Source organism: Xenopus tropicalis, chromosome 2 (genome assembly GCF_000004195.4).
Source record: "Xenopus tropicalis strain Nigerian chromosome 2, UCB_Xtro_10.0, whole genome shotgun sequence".
Taxonomy (NCBI): Eukaryota; Metazoa; Chordata; class Amphibia; order Anura; family Pipidae; genus Xenopus; species Xenopus tropicalis.
Window position 1 is genome coordinate 116,051,695 of NC_030678.2, and position 17,740 is coordinate 116,069,434.

The window sequence follows — 17,740 nt, forward strand, 5'->3', positions numbered from 1 at the left end:
CTTTCAGAAAGAGCCAGCACTACACTGTAACTGGAGGAGTCCCAAGCCGGGGCATTTGCATTTCTTAATATTGAGCGCTATTCTGATATCTACTCGGAGCTGCCATCTTGCTCCCTTCCCATTATTCTGCTAATTTACTGCTGGGGAGGAAAGGAGGGGGGTGATATCACTCCAAATTGCAGTGCAGCAGTAAAGAAAGACTAAAGTTTATCAGAGCACAAGTCACGTGGCTTAAGTAGCCTGGGAAACTAAGAATATGGCGTGGTTGCCAAACAAGCGAACCTTTCCGAGATATGCCCACCATACAACGATGGGCATAGGAGCCGTTGGGCTGAGGACCACATCAATGAGCAGATGTGGTCCATGATGCAATGGAAAATTCAAACTTGTCTGATTTTTTGGGCAGATATTAATCTGGGAGGCCCATCGGTGGTCCCCATACATAGGCTGATAAGCTGCTGAATTGGTCTAAAAGACTCAAATCAGCAGCTTATATCTGGCGTGTTTGGCCACCTTTAGAGTGGGTACTACTTAATACATTTTAAAGACCTTGTTTTGCCTTTGCATGATGTAGCTTTGTTGTGTTGACTGTTCCTGGGCGTGTGCATTTGACCATTTCTATCTCTATTGTATATTTAAATGTGGGGTAGCTGTATTTATTAACAAAAACAGAACAACACCCTTAATTTAATGACACAAAAGAAAACATTCATCTTGACTACAAATTTCTTCTGATACTAAACATTAACTGCCATTTTGTTTTAGCCACATGTTATACCTGGATAATTTGGTAAATGAAAACACACCCTTGTTTAATAAAGTCGGCTGCCAGGATCCCATTATGCCACCTAGAAACCATACACCATTGTGTTGTACAGCCAAATGTCCTCCCTCTGACAGCTCAGAGTCGATAGCTTCATGTGAAACCCCACAAAACATTCTGTTTGTTTGCGTCACATTTAGAGATTGTTCACAAACTTCAGTTCTGTTGGTGTATTTTGTGTAGAACTGAATGGGAATCAATGCATCAGCCTCCTCTTCTGAGGAGCTTTTCCAGCCACTGACTAGACCTGTGTTAAATGGTACCAGCACATTTTCTGCAAAGTCTTTCTGTGGAATACAGATGGGAAGGCTATTGTTGTGGAAAACAATTTTCTCTTTCAGTTTAAGTAATGCAATGTTGTTATCACCAGTCTCTTCAGAGTATCTCATATGTACTTGTTTGGTTTTCACCCTGATCATCTGTCTTTGCCCCAGTCCACTCTTCTGCTGCACCCCTGTAACATATTAAGAAAAAAATCCTTTAGCATTGATTTTATAAAAGGGGCGCGATTCAGAAAATAACAGTTACAATGACTGCTTTTTTATTGTGACAAATAATCAGCCAATAAAAATTTCCAATGATTTTTGCCGGTTTTGCTAATTTTTTTTCACCAGCTTGAATTTGGCAAAGCAAAACAGGAGTAAATGTTAAGCTTTAGTAAACTGAGCCCATCACATCTATAGGCCATATCCTGTCGTTGGTTACATTTGGTTGTGTTACCTTGAACTAGTTGTAGTTCATATTCTGATATCCTGAACAACACATCCAAATGCATTGCATAGAATAGAGGCACCTGAGAAAAGGAGGTGGGTGCCCCTGAAATGTGCACGCCACTCTCTGTCCAGTATAAGTTAAAAAGATAAAAATATTTTAATGGAAGGGCTGGAATTCCCTATTGGAACGTCAATGTGCTTGCTCTATTCTGTTGCGTGTTTTCATAACCATAACATAACCTAACATAAATGCTATGCATGTTAATAAGGCACTGTTTTCTACTTCACAGTCTAGAATACAGATTTACCAAGACAATGTCAGTAACCCTTACCTGCAACAACGAAGTATGGGTCATACATAGTTATACACGAGGCGGTTGTCAGTACTACAGACTCGCTCAGTACCACTCCACTACAAACTTGAACCTTTTGGGAGTTTAGCACTGGTACCTTTAACCAAAGAATGGTTAAACGTTAGTGATCTTTCCAACTGGCTGAACATTATGCTTAGTTTTAAATTACGTGTGAATAATATTAATTTATAATAGTTAGGTTAAAACTAAGTAAGCTTTATCAAAAAAGTAAATCGAGACATAAACACTTAAAGAACTGCTGCTTTGAGTCCTCCTGTGAAATGAAACACTGTATTCCCTTTCTTCTATTCAGTACATATGGGTTTCTCTCAGCTCAAACCTTTCAGGGAACAGCACACGCCTGTGCAGCTTGCTTCTCTCTTCTCTTCCCTCCCCTCCCCTCAACAATGAGAGATACAGGCAGCAGGAGCGAGACAAGCAGGGAAGTGATGTCAGACCAAGCTAAAATGGCAGCTGCTATCAACAGAGGGAGCTCCTTGAGCTGTTTACTCAGGTATGGCAAACCATTCTAGCTTGCACTTTTGGAAGTTTCTGCTTAGTTCTACTAATCAGAAAAGCAAGGTACCATTTTGCATGCAATGAATGTTGACTTTTTATAAAATCACATTCATGGGGATGGCTGCAGTTCTCTGTGCTCAGAAACTGAACCCAGAGACCTGTGGCAATTCATTTATACAGGAAGACAAAGTGCAAAAAGAATGGATAGGTAACAAACTTGACCAAGCCATATGATATACAGTAAAAACTGTAAATGAAAATGTATATATTTGTAGTTACCTGCCAAGGGAAAATATCAGCCTGCAAATGATTCCGATTTTTTGTTATGGATACCTCAAGATTTAATATTTGTCCACACGCAAAGGGATCTGCCAATAAAAAGATACTGTCAATTCACTGACCAAGTGCTTTGTGCATCAGCACAATGTGCAATTTTGTAACCCGTAGGTTCCTACCAGAGGTGGCAGATTCTCAGCTTGCGGATAAACATAGGCCTGCAGGAGCCTAAAGCTGGCTGTAAAAAGATATTACCTTACGAAAGGTACAATATCCGGTGCGTGTATGGTGGATTGACGAGGCGACCAGTATCTCAAAAGTTATTTAGCGATGGGCAGAAAAAAAGGCCCTTGTCTATGATGGAGTATTATCAGTAGAATGCAATGCAGTCTAATATCTATGTGCTTGTATATCAGGTGGTCGCAGAATGCTAAGGGCTATTGCCCACCATACAGGCATACAGGGCTTTTTGTCCACCACTAATCCAGCAGAAAACAGTGGTAAACAAAATGCCCCTCTCTGTTATTGCTTTTAATACTAGTGAATGGAAAGTCCTAAATCTGAAGTAGATGGAGCCCAGTGCCAGAGTGCTTGAGTTTTTCTGTGCATAATTATACCTGTTACTGATCTGTGTGTGGCCAACAGGCTGCTTTTCATTTACTAGTATTATAATGACAGGCTAAAAGGGGAATTTGTCAGCCTTGTGTGCCGTAGCCCAAACTCCATCAGGAGGAAAAACAGACTTTTGTATTTTTGATGCTGTTTCAAAGCTTAATTTATTGAAAATAAATTGTTAAATGCATAAACTAGACAAGTGTGCAAGGTTTTACTTGCCTTCTGGATGACATGACTTCTCATCCGCACCAAGTTTGTAACCATTAGCACATGAACAAGAGTAAGAGTCTGCCTCATAACTAGGATGACAAAAGTGCTGACATCCATCCTCCATATCAGGATGACACTCATTATTTGCTAAAAAAAAAACAAAGAAGGATTAAAAAATGTAGGCCTGACATTAATACATATGGAGTTTCTACTTTGCCATAGTTGGCCGCTTGAATATATTGCAATATATGGACAAACAGTCCCTGTTTTTTTTTTTTTTTTTTTTTTTTTTTTAAAGGGGAGGGTATTCCTTGATAGCTTAATGCACAGAATATATTAATGCCCTGATATATTGGTAATGGGCGAGTGCAGAGGACCTTTTGTTTCTGTCTGTATGAAATTTGTGCTCACAGCCTCATTGCACCCCCACCCAAAGTTTTTAAATGTAGTCTGAGCACAACTTTCTCTTTTTTGCAACAGACTGTCATTTACGGTCATTTTGTGTAATTTGCAATCAAATTAGCTATTTGGGTGTCTTTTGTGCTGGGGTGAAGACCTTGCACTTGCGTAGTAAAGCAAATGGTCACAAATTATGAACCAATTTTAATGTTTAAATCTGTGCCTAGTACAAATCCTTCAGGTTTCTTACCAAACTGACAGTCTCTCCCAGTATATCCTTCAGGGCAACTGCAGATGTAACTTCGAATGGTATCTTTACAACTGCCTTGATTTTTGCAGGGATTTAAAGAACATTTCATCCCACCTGTAAACAAGGAGATTGTCACTATTTTGGGAAATCCTAGAGCATGTACCAGATTTCTAGCACTGAAGAGAAAGTACTGATTTAGAACTTCTAGCATGGAGTAGATCATAGGGTGCATTTACTTACACTTTTAGATGCAATTGCCATGTTTTTTTTTCCACAGTGTACAGTTTTTTTCCCAAAATTCATGCATCATTGCATGCACTCTGTGGACGTGGAATTAGACATAATTGCACTGTGTCTAACTCTTGCATGCTGCGTCAAGCACCATTGTGTCTGATCTGTCAAAATGGATGTAACTGCACATGCACTTCTCAGTTTTGCCAAATATTTGTGCAGTCTGCCTGGTGTCAGTTCCAGTGTTTGCCATGTGAATGATGCCAGTGCCTTATTCTTTAGGTGCAAGTGCGTAGTTCCTATTGATGCAGGGTGCTGAGGGAACTCTGAAGCTACCACTTGGTCAGGAGATGATGGTAGCTCCAGGGTTCGCAATGCTGCTAAGCACAATTATAAGCAAGTACACAGATAGCATTGGGACATATGTACCTTTAATGAAGTTGTTTTTAAATGCAACACACTGTGGGGAAAACCACAAATTGCCCACTGCATCTGCAGATGTAAAAGTGCCCTATTGTATTTGTTCTGAATACCCAGTGCTTTGCTGTGCATAGGATGTTCCATGCGTACAAGGAAATTTTTAGATACTGAGATGCATGGAGATTAAAAACAGAAGAACAGACTTTTCAGACTTCTTGGTAATTTTTTATTTGATTTTCAGAGTTTTGCTCATCTGTTTCCCGGGGGGTATGTCTGTAACACTAATCTTATTACAAGGAGTGGCAGATATATAAGTGTTACACTTACCATGATACTGGCTCCAAAATTGCTTCTATAAAAAATAATAGCATTAAGAATTATTCAATAGGTAGATTTTATTACAGGTATACAAACTTACAGACCTTCTGTGTCCTTCTTCCATAAAACCCATACATTCTTTTTTTTTTTCTTTTTCTTATTTTCTATAGATTAACCCTTGCTGCATATGCAAATTGTCAGGACACAAAAATTAGCTGTTTTCAGTAATTGCCAGCCTTTGCAGTGTCCTATATCCTTCCATAAAAAACATGAAATACACAAAGTATATACATTTTTCCCCTTAAATTACTGAAACCTAAGATATTATAGTCAGCATTGAAGCTGTCAGTAGATGAAGTGAACACTGTACTTTATAAACTGCTTTTCGAATTTTGATGGTCAGTCACTGCACTGTTTTCCCAAATGCAAGCCCGGTTTTCAGTATTTATTGAATAAAAACAAATGAACAAGCAAACTATATTAACAAAAGAATACAGGTCAGTTTAATGTAGTGTTGCTCAGTCAGTAAAATAGTTTAGGGTAGTGCTGTCCAACGTCTGTGGTACCGAGGGCCGGATTTCTTGGGGCCTACATGGTGGAGGGCTGATAATGGAAGCCAGTTTTAACCACTCCCCTTTCTGGCACACACAGGCAGCATAGGGTAGGCAGAGTATGGCACACACAGGCAGCATACAGTGTCACAATGCTGGCACTGCTCCTACAGTCTGCACAATAACTATATATTAATAAACTTTTTAATTGCAGTACCACCTCAGTATATGTTCTTTTTGTACTGTGCATGGTCTATTTGTGGGTTTTTACTGCTCCTACAGTCTGAGGTGTGAACAGGTGAACAATATGGGTGCTTACAGTCTGAGCCTGAGGTGGGAACAATGCAGAAGGTGAACAGTGTAGGGATTAAAAGGTGTGAAGAACACAGGGGATTACATGTTTAAACAATACAGGGGGATTACAGCCTGAATCTGAGGTGTGAACCATGCAGGGGGCCAGTTAATCTCAGTACTGATACCACTTAAAGGCTACATAAAGGTAAGCCATCAAAGCGGCCAGACAGGTGGGGGGCCGCCAGTTGGACAGCACTGGTTTAGGGAATAGCATGTACTGTTACAAGCTAGTATAGAGCAAAGCATACACTGTTTTGTTTGGACAATTTGTTAAACTGCTTCTATCTTTACTTAATAGCTTTAGCTATAATCACCAAAGCTGGGGACTGCATCAAAGCATCTCTTTGTTGTCCTAAGTAGGTATCAAAAGCGTTTGGTTGAATGTTCAAGCAAGGTGCTAAATCATCATCCCAAATTGGAGCTGCCTAAAAGGACCATTCATTCTATGTTTTCTACCCACAATAAAAACAAATGCTGAATGTGTCAAATTTGGAAGGGCCTCATAGCAAGACAGTAAGCAACCTCAGCACAAACACAAACTATTAAGCTTATATACTTACAGTTTTTTCTGTGTTTTCAAATGTCTCTCTCGCCTCCTCATATGAGCACCTTTCTTCAAGGCATTCCCTTTCTAGATTTCCCTTCAGTAATTCCTCGATGAAGATAAAGTTGTCTCTCTTGGACCTCTGAATGACTTTATTTGCATTTTCAGAAGACAGGAAGACTATATAGATGGAGGTTAACAAGGTTGCAAAAACATAATGTATACATGCTTCTGTTCTAGATCATGAACCTCAGCCTGATCACAATCATCAAAAGTTATGTTGTTGTTGAAAAAGACTTGAATATGGGTCCATATGGCCAGAAACGCTTTGTGAGGCCAATATTAAAAAAAAAATTGTATCTAAGCACTGTGTGTTGTGTTGCTCCCTTTGCACTCTTGCTATGTTATGTTTGAAAAGTTTGTTTATTATTATATAATGTACAGTTTGGTCATTTCCCTATGGGATCAAACTGTAAATCATATCCTTATAGGCACCATTTATATGCTAGGGAGATAAAGCAAAGCTAGGAAGTAAGACACTGCACACAGAAACTGTAGATTATAAACTTGGGGTCAGATCGAGATTTGTATTTATCAATGTTTTTCCTTTAATAATTCTCAACAGCATATAAATGTGCTACCTGAAGCCTACATCCACTTAACCCAATGGCTACATCAGCATGTGTTTCAGATGAGATCCTTCCTTCACTCCACATACTTGACAAGTCTCAACAATTCATGAGAATTCCCATGCTATTTTACAGTTAGTCTGTAGGAAAATTTAAGCAAATTTCAGATTTTGGCATCAAAATAATTTGAGTGAAAAATGATACATGCAAGAAAACAATTTTTCTATTTGAATGAATCTTCCACTTAGGGTAATTGTGAATAATACATTTATATTTTTTGTGTGTTTTTAGTTCTGGCCAGCATTTTGTTACTTAATATATTCATTTACTATGCTTGCTTTTGTATTTTAGTCACTCTGCCAATTAAATCGGTTATGATCTCAGAACATTATTGTCTGCATAAAGTATAACACAACTGCTAATTTGTAGAAGAAATAAAGGAGACCAAAGAGACCATTCTTAGTAAATATTACACAGAGTTTTCAGGCACATATAAAAAAGGTAGTTTTAGTTAAATCTTCTACCTGGTAGCATAGTAAACCTTGTTTTGTGGTAATTATATTACAATATATAGATAACAACTTATAGAGAGCTACAGAGTATCCAGGTCTGGGTCTATTCAGGTCTAAGGTAGTTTTAGTTAAATCTTCTACCTGGTAGCATAGTAAACCTTGTTTTGTGGTAATTATATTACAATATATAGATAACAACTTATAGAGAGCTACAGAGTATCCAGGTCTGGATCTATCCAGGTCTATTTAATCCATATTAAATTATAGCTGTTATTTTACATCCAAAAATTCACCTTTCATTTAGACAATCACAATCACATCAAAATACTCTTAAACCTACTCATAAAGATCTATTTTGAACTGCCCCTGTCTTTTATCTGTATTCATTAAATTCTACCAGTATTTAAACCCACATTACTAATCTAAACAAAATACAAAGTCTTAATAGTTAATAAAAGTTTCTCATACCTTTTGCCTCTGCTTGGTGAATAAAAAGCATTAGGGAGAATAAGCAGAATGTCTGCACTGCATGTGCCATTTTGATACCTGGGGCTAGTGGACAGCATGTCTGTGCAAAGAGTTAGTAAATAACAAAAATGTAAAGTTCAAAGTTCAGAGTTTAATAGAATGTAAATAGTAAGGGCAACAATTTACATTCTGCAGATGTTAAATGGTGGAGGGATAGATTTTAAATTCATTTAAATGATTATTTATATCATACCTACAAAATTATCCTTTTATCTGAATCTTGCCATAAAGCTTTGTCAGACTGATGGTCTCATTCTCAGTCTGTATCTAAAATGTGTGGCTGGTTTGCCAGAGAGAAGATCAGACTCGAGTAAGCACCATGAATTTCATAGAAAAAAAAAATAAAACAAAGAAACAAAAGTATTTTGTATCATCATATTCAGTTGTAATCGTATCCATATATATGCCTTGCACATTGTAAGGTTTATTAACAATAATAATTAGGCAAAAAGCACAGTGATATTTATATAATTTAGAAAATAAGTGCCAGGCTTTTTTTTTTCTTTTTTTTGTTGGTATACGTACTTTTGTTAACAATCAGGATAATTTATCAAATAATTTTCCTACTTCCCCATTGTTTTTTCCTCCAGAAACTGTTCTGCAACTTTGAGCAAAAATCATTTTACCACAGTGGCCAAAAAACCTTTTAAAATTAGTCAATTCATCCAAATACATATTTTTTCCGAGCTTTTCCACTCAAGAAAAAATTTTAAAAAAAAATTATAAAAAAGGGAAGATTAGACTATTGAACCAAACTACTTCAGATTTTGTTCTATTGCAGTAAAGGTATTGGACCTGTTATCCAGAATGCTGAGGACTTAGAGTTTTCTGGAGAGAAATTTAGTGTCAACCTGGCAATTATAGACCTGTAAATCCTATAGTGACCGAAAGGTAAAAACTAAGTAAGCTTTATCAGAAAGGTCTATGTAAATACAGCCATAAGCACTTTCAGAAAAGCTGCACTGACTTCTCTGTAAAAAGATTTCTTGTGTCTGTAATTCCTGTGCCAGTGACACACTGCTCTCTCCTGCTCTCTCCTGCACCCCCCTCCCTCAAGAATGCTAAGAACTCACTCCCCCTCCTTAGGAATGTGGATCTGAGCCAATCAGCAGGCTAACTAACTGAGCATGTTCACTTGGTCTGGGTGTCTGTGCAGGAGTGAGGCATTATGGGAACTTTCTTTACACAGCTCAGCTTCAGTTTTTTCTTCCTGTTTGGCTTCTGATCATCTGAACGGGAGAAATATGGGGAGACCTGAGACAACTGAAGGTATGCCTGCAGCTTGAGATTAACTCTTTATTAGCCTTTCCTTTTCCTTTAAGAGATCACTTTAAAAATTATATTCTGGATCATGGCATTAAAAGTAATTATCAGCATTGCTTTCTGAAGGACTCTTCAGGTCAAGGAAATGTACTAGCTTTTTATGATGAAGTAAGTAGGAAGCCGAGTAGATTTTTCCATTGCATATGGTGCAACACAAGTTTGCTTTCTCAACTAAAGTCTTTTGGTCTTAGTAATGCTATACATGAGAGAACAAGCAAATAAATCACATTGAAGTAGGTAATAGCAGTGTGCAACTGGGTTCTGTTTTTTCTCCACTTTTATTTGATTTAGCTGGTAATGGCTTGGGGGATGGTATACATTTGGCAATGAAACAAAAACTATCCAAGACAGTAAAATACATACAGGATGTGTCATCCTTGCAGTGGAATCTGGACAAACTGACAATCTGGGCAACTAACTGGCAGATGAGATTTTCTGTAGATAACTATAAAAATATCCTTAATAAGGACCTGGAGGTACTTGTGGATAATAAACTTGTAACACATGCCAGTTTGCAGAAGAAAGGGCCAACATGGCATGGTACTGTATTATAAAGGGTATAGCTCTGCTGGAGGAGAGGGTAAATTATTCCCCTTTATAAAGCTCTAAAGCACCATCAAGAAATGCAGCATTATTTTGGACTTCTGTGCAATACAATAAACTGTCTGATGATTTATCAACTATAAGATCCTTCCAGAGGATTTTAGGGTCTCCCGTGATATTAGAAAAACTGAGCAATGTGCACCAAAATACTGTGAATGCGTGCAAGATCAATTACCTTATTTATTATTGTAATGTCCCAATAGTTCTCCTAATTGTCAGACACCACAGGGTTCACCTATAAATACCCTGGATGAAGTAGTGCACGCTTTTGTTTTTACCTTAATAAAGCAAGTTGCAGGTAAAAGTTTCATACTGTTTACTGTAAATGTGTGGAAAAAAGGATATTTTTCACATATCATTGCCAAAAAGGGTCTAATATGTCCCTATGGTCCCATTCTTTGTGTACCTGGGATAATGTGTTTGTGATTACACTGCTTATAAAAAGCACTACAGTCTGCTTATTACTGCTTGGAGCTGTTTGATTTGTTTCATTAAATTGGTTATTCATATTGGGTGGCACACAGACACCTGCAATTTACAGCCATATGAACTTTGACTATTTGCATTGGAATCATGACCTTTGTGCATTGTAGCTGGGGTAATATATGCATCTAGGAGTGCTGGTATTCTAGCACATATACAGTGCTATGTTTATGTCCATAAAAATGTAAACCATCTTTTTTTTTCTTTTAAGTTTGTGAAATGTGTGTGAATACCTTCTGTTATTGCACAGTGGAGGCATTTTCAGCTCATTTTAACCCTTCTCATCCCTACCCGCTAGAATGAATTTACCATATTTGCTAATAAGCAGGGCTGGATTTTCAAAGTGTGTGCCCCCCAAGGCTGGTCATCCAAGATCCCCCCCCCCACTGGAAAATATTCTTTCAGCTACAGCTCCCCCCCACCTTTGCTTTTAAAAGGATTTGGCTGCATCCATGGTTTAAATATACAGGATTCAAATTGCCCCAAACTATACACAATTGCCATTTAAAATATTATCTTGAAAGTACTTCTGGAGAGGCATTCTAGCTGAATGTTTGAGCTAAAATATTACAGCAGACCTACACCTAAAATCAGTGTGCCATTGCCCTTAATGTCCTTTGATACTAACTGGTTATATAATTAAGTGATTACACATGTACTGCACCACCAGTTCATACTGTACATACATGTACATATTAAAAATATTTTTGGGAAGTAGAACTTTTTACATGAAAACAACTAGACACACTGCAGATTTCTTGCTTTAAGTATAACTTTGTATTTCCTGAAGCTATATCTTTTAATGCATTGAATAGTAGTCAGTCAATATGTATGTTACTTTCCCTTAGGGTTTTTGGTTAGGTTACTGGCATGTTCAGTGTATGTAAAGTGATGCCTTGTGTATTTATTTTTACAAATAATGGTGTTGTGTTGTTTTCCAAGTGTAATTAGCCATTTGATTTTATTTGGTGTACTGCGTGTACTGCCTTGTATAGTATGTGTAGTGTGTCTGTGTGGCACTTTTATATTACATGTGGCAGTACACTTGCCCCTTTACATACCTGTATATGTATATGTCCATGTACGCTCTTGGAGTGAATTCTTTCGGTCTCTTTTAAAATGTCAATAATACAATAAACTTAAGATATATATATATATATATATATATATATATAATACGGTATATATTAAGGCTAATATTACACCAGATAGATTCTACCTGCAGTGACAAGCCTGATGCCCTGGGAGGGCTATTTAACAAAATTTGAATTTCCTTATGACTTTTAATTTAAACAAACTTGAGAACTTTTGTGTGCATATTAATTAATTAACATTTTAATAAAAAAAAACTTGATTGAAAAATACTGCAAATTCTTATTCTACTTCCTTTCAGTGGGTCTACCAACTCTCTTAAAAGTTAGCAGATTCAGATAAGTTAGGGTAAAGAGAGCAAAAAGGAGCTGAAATTGTTCAAATGTTCAAATGTACATGTTCATGTTTCTTTCTGGTAACTTGTGTTACTCAATATCTGGTTTAACATTTAACTATTACAAATATTTAGTTAATAGCCCTGAGTGCACTATGAATTGTGACCTGTTTTCTATTCCCTCTAGGTTTGAAAGAACAACATAGATAAAAAAAAAACATGTTTAGTATGCATTATACACAACCCTGTTATAAAAACCCTGTTAATGAATTTGTAAAAACTTTTTGAGATGTAGAGAGATGTCTCTCTTTAAGTAGTAATGGTTTTAATGATGAGTGGGGTTACTTTGTGCTTAAATATGTGCTTTAGAACCCACAGGGCAACAACTACCTATGACCAAGTACCGTTAGAGTAAGGTTTTTTTCTGTTTTGGGGCTTATGCTTTTAATATGGATTTTCTAATAAAAAATGTGATTTTTCTTTTTGAATTTTTTGGTAAATTGCTTTTCTCAGGTATTGCCTAGCAAAGTGACTTGCATTTATCACCCTCAGCTTCTATATGAAAGAAAGGGTCTAGCAGGATTTGTCCCAGAAGGTGTGCACTAGAGGCATGTCATTCTAATGTCCAAGGCAGCAATTTGTTGCTAGGTTGTAAGCTACAGCAAAACAATAATTTGTGTGATGATGTACAAGAGGTATAAAGGTGGCTCAAATATTCTTGCAATCTTTAACTTTCATGGGAAAGCGCCCTTTTTAGTCCAAGTCAAATTTGTATACAGTGCATTTATATGTATGTAAAGCCCTTTTTAGTTTTGGTGTTAAAGAACGTTTAATAGATAAAAGCAGGGCTGCCATCACACACAATATTATCAGGGCCCCCCAGAGGCCTAATGGTTAAAAACCAGAGCACATATTGGTGGCCAGGGCACTGTGTAACTAACGAGAGACTGGGGAACTCTTCACTATGTAGGCGACAAATCTCAAGAAAATACCTTTCCCTTCTTACATATTTTTTATGCTGGATTGCCACACATTTTATATGCTGTGATGTGAATGTTAGTGAAGGGTCTTTCCTGCTTTCTTCCACTCTCCTATGTCTTTTCTTATGTACTTATTCTACTTTTCTTCTCTCTTAAACGTTCCTTTGACTATATTTTAACCACAACCTCACCTCTGCTAGTGCATCACCCACCTTTCCTCACTTCTTTGGGTTTTTTTTACATACTTTTCTCTCCCTTTCTGTTTTCTTCCAGTCTCTTCCCTCTCCCATTTCACTCTTCTCTTTCTTACCTCTGCCTTGTTTTCCAATCCAATTGGGGGCAGGCTGGGGGTAGGTTAGGCCAATCAGGTTGGGGGTGAGTTAGGCCAATCAGTGCAAATGTAAAAGCTCCCAGCTTTAGGTGCTGACAGCAGGGGGGCCTGGCTAATATAAGTAAGCAGAGTACGACTTGGCCCCACTTAAGAGACAAATTTTACCGGGCCCGGCATGATTGTACCCCCTTTAAAGCCCTGATGGTGGCCCAGGATAAAAGCAATCAACAGGAAATATATCCAACATATGTCTTTCAGATTGGACTTGCACTGGGCAGAGTATATAAACCCTAAAGAGCCTTTGTATGTGAAACAAGGGCATCATGATCCCTTCAGTACAATTCCCCTCTGCCTGCAGGGGGATCTTCTGATTGTTAGGGCCATATAAAGAAAATGTAAAAATAAATATGATACTAGCTACAATACAGCTGCATTTCATGTACGTTAAAAGCTCTACTGTATGGATGCACCTCAATAGCAAGGGAGCTGCTATGATTATAAAATATACACTGGCACTTTGTATATATACATATACCTGTATATATACTGTGCATATGGTATATTGTATGGATGGATCAGACTTAACTGAGTAATCTGCTGCACATTTCAGTAAGAATAGCAATGTGGTAATATGTGCAAGATGCTTTAGATAGCACCACCATATTCCTTGATTAGAGATTCCTTGATTAGTCCTGTCATTCCAACCCTAATTGAGTTTTCTATCTAAAATCCTAGCTATAGACACAGACATATTTTTACACATATCTCTTCAATCACCTCGGCAGCAGAGGGCAGAAATGGCCCTGCCTATAGCTATAAACATTGGAACCAATTTATTGTTTTAATGTTTTTCTATAGAATGAGGCAAAGAAGACAAAGGAGGTAAAATGCTAAATCTTTCTTTCCACTCTAAGAAGATATAGCATTAGTCGCTGCACCAAGTGTAGATTGTGCCATAGTTTTATAAGATATTTGAGTTTCATGAGAAATTTGAGGAACTGACACATTTGTTTAAGGGAGCAGGTAGAGGTTGGTAGCTTAATGTGTAAACTTGATGGATGAAGTATATTTTAAGAGAACATCTGCAAGTAGGGAAATGTCATTTTTTTACTTGCCCACCAGGGTACCAGCAAAACTCCTGTTGGGCTCAGGTGTCTAAGGGCCCTCCTGCATTAGCTTGTATGGCTATACCATTGCCTTACTGTTTTTCTGTACCAGATTAAAAAGAACAAATGTAGTAAAATATAGCTCAGAATATGTAAAGAAACAAGACTATGTGAATAAAAAGATAGGAAGAAAAATTTGGAGAGTGGGTCTTTGAACTGAGTGTTCTTGGTGAGCCTTTTTCTGGCTGGTAAAACTTAGTCCCTTTGTTAAATCTATATTGAAGCATGGCAATCGAGTGTAGAACTGGCTAGACCTGGGTATATGTTAGAGATGACTTTGGAGGCAATGGTCAGTAAGAAAGGGTCGGGGGTGTAAATTTGATAGGTAGTCAGTGTAGGAGTTAGCACAGAGGTGCAGCACAGGAGAGGAGAGTTGCTCAGCCCTTGGGGGTTAGTAGTTTTATCCTGTTAACTCATGTATAGCTTACATTTCTCACTTTGCTTGATTACTGAAGTCAGTTCCCAGCCTTTGAGGCTTCCAGATCTTTGACTGTATGGGAGGGAAGTGTCTTAAGGCTAGCTCCCACTGCATTGGTTCCAAGTTGTAGGGGGAAGACAGATGGGTTGATTAGTCACTGTGACTTTTAAAGGAGAAGGAAAGGCTAGTAAAGAGTTAATCTCAAGCTGCAGGCATACCTTCAGTTGTCTCAATAGTGCCCTTAAGTCTCCCCATACTTCACCTGGTCAGAAGATCAGAAGCCAAACAGGAAAAAAAACGCTGAGCAGGGTAGAGAAGATTCCCATAATGCAATGCTACTACCCAGACTTGGCGACTTGGGACTGTAGGCGGTGCATGCGCACACAGCAGGAGTGTCTGGTTTGTGGCAGGAGCAGGGATCGGAGGGGGGGCTGGCTTGTGCTTTTTCAGCAATAGCCCATACAGACACGCTGGACAAGATGGCGGCGCTGTTCACTGAAACAAGTATGTAGGTTCTAGTATGTGTATCTCTGTAAATCTTTCATTAGGCAAGCCAGAAATAGAGCGTTTTTACACAGCAATAGTAGTACTATTTAATAGTGTGCTTAATAGATTTTGACTTTCCTTGTCCTTTAAGAAACTCCCAGCCGCTGCTACTAAAAACAGTTGCGGCAAATAAACGTGAGTTGCCGCAGCTGAGTGATACATGATGCCGCAACTTTTTATTGGGGTGTTGAGTGACCGCGACTAAATATTAAAAATCGTGGTGACTAATCACCCCATGTGTCTTTGCCCATAGGCTACTATATAGACTGTATGATGCTGTACGCTTGAGAAAGAGTAGACTACCGATTATAATGTTTTTTAATTAAATTAAGGAGTTCTGTCCTTACAGATGCCAAGGTAAAGCAAGTGCAATATATTTGGACATTCCACAACTGACCGCAATGACCAAGTAACCTGTTGTAGGACAACTAATAGAACAAAACAACTGTGCACTCTTGTCATTGCTTAGTACTTTGGTCCAACAGCTTATTGTACTGAGCCATTTCTTTGCATTTAGGAGCCTTTGCTTAATTGTTTTGAAGTCTTGTAGACTCTCATTGGAATAGTATAGCAAGTCTGGCAGCAATGGTGAAGTGTCTAGCTCTTTACTTGCTTTTTCTCCTTTTCTTCCGTCCTCTTTTTACCTTTTCTACATTTCACTCTTTTTTTCCACCATCTCACTCTACTGTTCACATTACACTGTTTGGTATCACATCTGTTCTTCTGTGCAACCAACCTGTCTACTCTGCTTCAGCCACCACCATATTGATATCACCAGCAGACACCTCTCATATGCAGCACAGTAGTACAGTTCTGCATGGGAAGTAAGATCCTGCAGAGAGAAGGAAAGTATGGCAGCCCAGAAAATAGATTATTTTTATGAACACAAATATCCTAGACCCCAGTATGTAACGTGTGCCCCTTCATATGGTCAAAAAAATTCAGGCATTTCTTCCTAATTTTTAGAACAGTTAGAACAGAGAATACTTGTACACTTTTGGAAATTAGACTATTTCCTGAGCCAAAGTTAGTAGCCAAAGGGAAACAGTAGCTTGCCTTGGCCCAATCACTAAAATTGCTGTTGTATTGAGGCCTGTGGGTATGTTTTAGTTGAGGAAATTAATATTGCAGTTCCTTAAAATAAGTAGTGCTCAGTATATAAAATAATATAGAACATAGGATCATAGGATGTGTTTATACTTTATACTGTTGCTTCCCCCTCTCTGTCAGCCCTTACCCATACTGTATATTGACTGTATTTCTCCAAGATGTCCGGCCCTGGTTGGCTACCTTGTAATATTCATTACAATATTGTGGTTCAAGAAGCTTCAAATTCTTTTGAACCTGGTTTCTTTTGTAAGCCAAATATGGACCCATCAGCAAAGACAGATCATCTGTTCTGTTAGAAAGCACAAATGGATGCCTAGGTCCATATTCAGATTAATTGCCATAACTTTGAGTAGCATGGCCCTCTTGATAGTGTCACTAACAACTTTACTGTAAAATCTAAGCCACTGAACCCAGTCCAAACAACTTTAATAATGTTTATTTCTCTATATTTTCAACTGTACTTTGGTGCAAGGACAATGGTCAGTCTGTTATCTGCATATAATTGATATTAAATGTTTGTGCAAGAGACTAACTAAACCGCACTACAGTACATTGTGTTTTAGGTGTTCAACTTTAACAGGACAGGTGGAACCATAAGTTGCAGGAAGTAATGTTTTATTTGTGTGATCTAACTTAGAACCCCAGTTTCTTCCTTTAATGTACCTCTGATAACCGTGACCAGATCACCATTTCAACTGAGGACACAAAATAATTGCTGCATGCAACAAGATACATTTATATACAACATTTCTCCAGTCAAGTGCTACCTTGCTGAGCCTATTATACATTCTTACACTACATTTATTATAAATTCTGATGCATGTTGAAAACCACACTGGCCTTTTTTAACCATGTGGAAGGCAGCTAAATTCATTTCTGTTTGGCTATAAAGCATGTGTATTGTTTAGGATCCAGTTAACTAGTCATTTGCTGCTACAGATTAGTAAAATTAAGGCTGTTTAATGATTTACTACTTCACATTTAATGATACTATGAAACAGACATATGTGATTTTATCAGTTAACATCCAGTTTCAGTAAATTTTTCAGTAGTGCAGAAATGTTTATTCTCATGATGGTGTAAGCGTGATCCCTCAAATACTGGCTTTT

At 37.9% G+C, this 17,740-nt stretch overlaps 1 protein-coding gene across 1 annotated transcript; it reads right to left on the reverse strand.

Moving 5' to 3' along the window:
• Window positions 1-630: 630 nt before the first annotated feature.
• proz (protein Z, vitamin K-dependent plasma glycoprotein) lies at window positions 631-8,468 on the reverse strand. Its single transcript, NM_001122717.1, has 9 exons — window positions 8,439-8,468; window positions 8,186-8,285; window positions 6,593-6,756; window positions 5,137-5,161; window positions 4,159-4,272; window positions 3,519-3,656; window positions 2,688-2,776; window positions 1,869-1,986; window positions 631-1,277 (listed from the first exon to the last, which is right to left on the reverse strand). The coding sequence occupies exons 2-9, from the start codon at window positions 8,253-8,255 to the stop codon at window positions 745-747; spliced, it is 1,251 nt and encodes a 416-aa protein (NP_001116189.1). The 5' UTR covers window positions 8,256-8,285; window positions 8,439-8,468; the 3' UTR covers window positions 631-744.
• Between the last annotated feature and the right edge of the window lie 9,272 nt (window positions 8,469-17,740).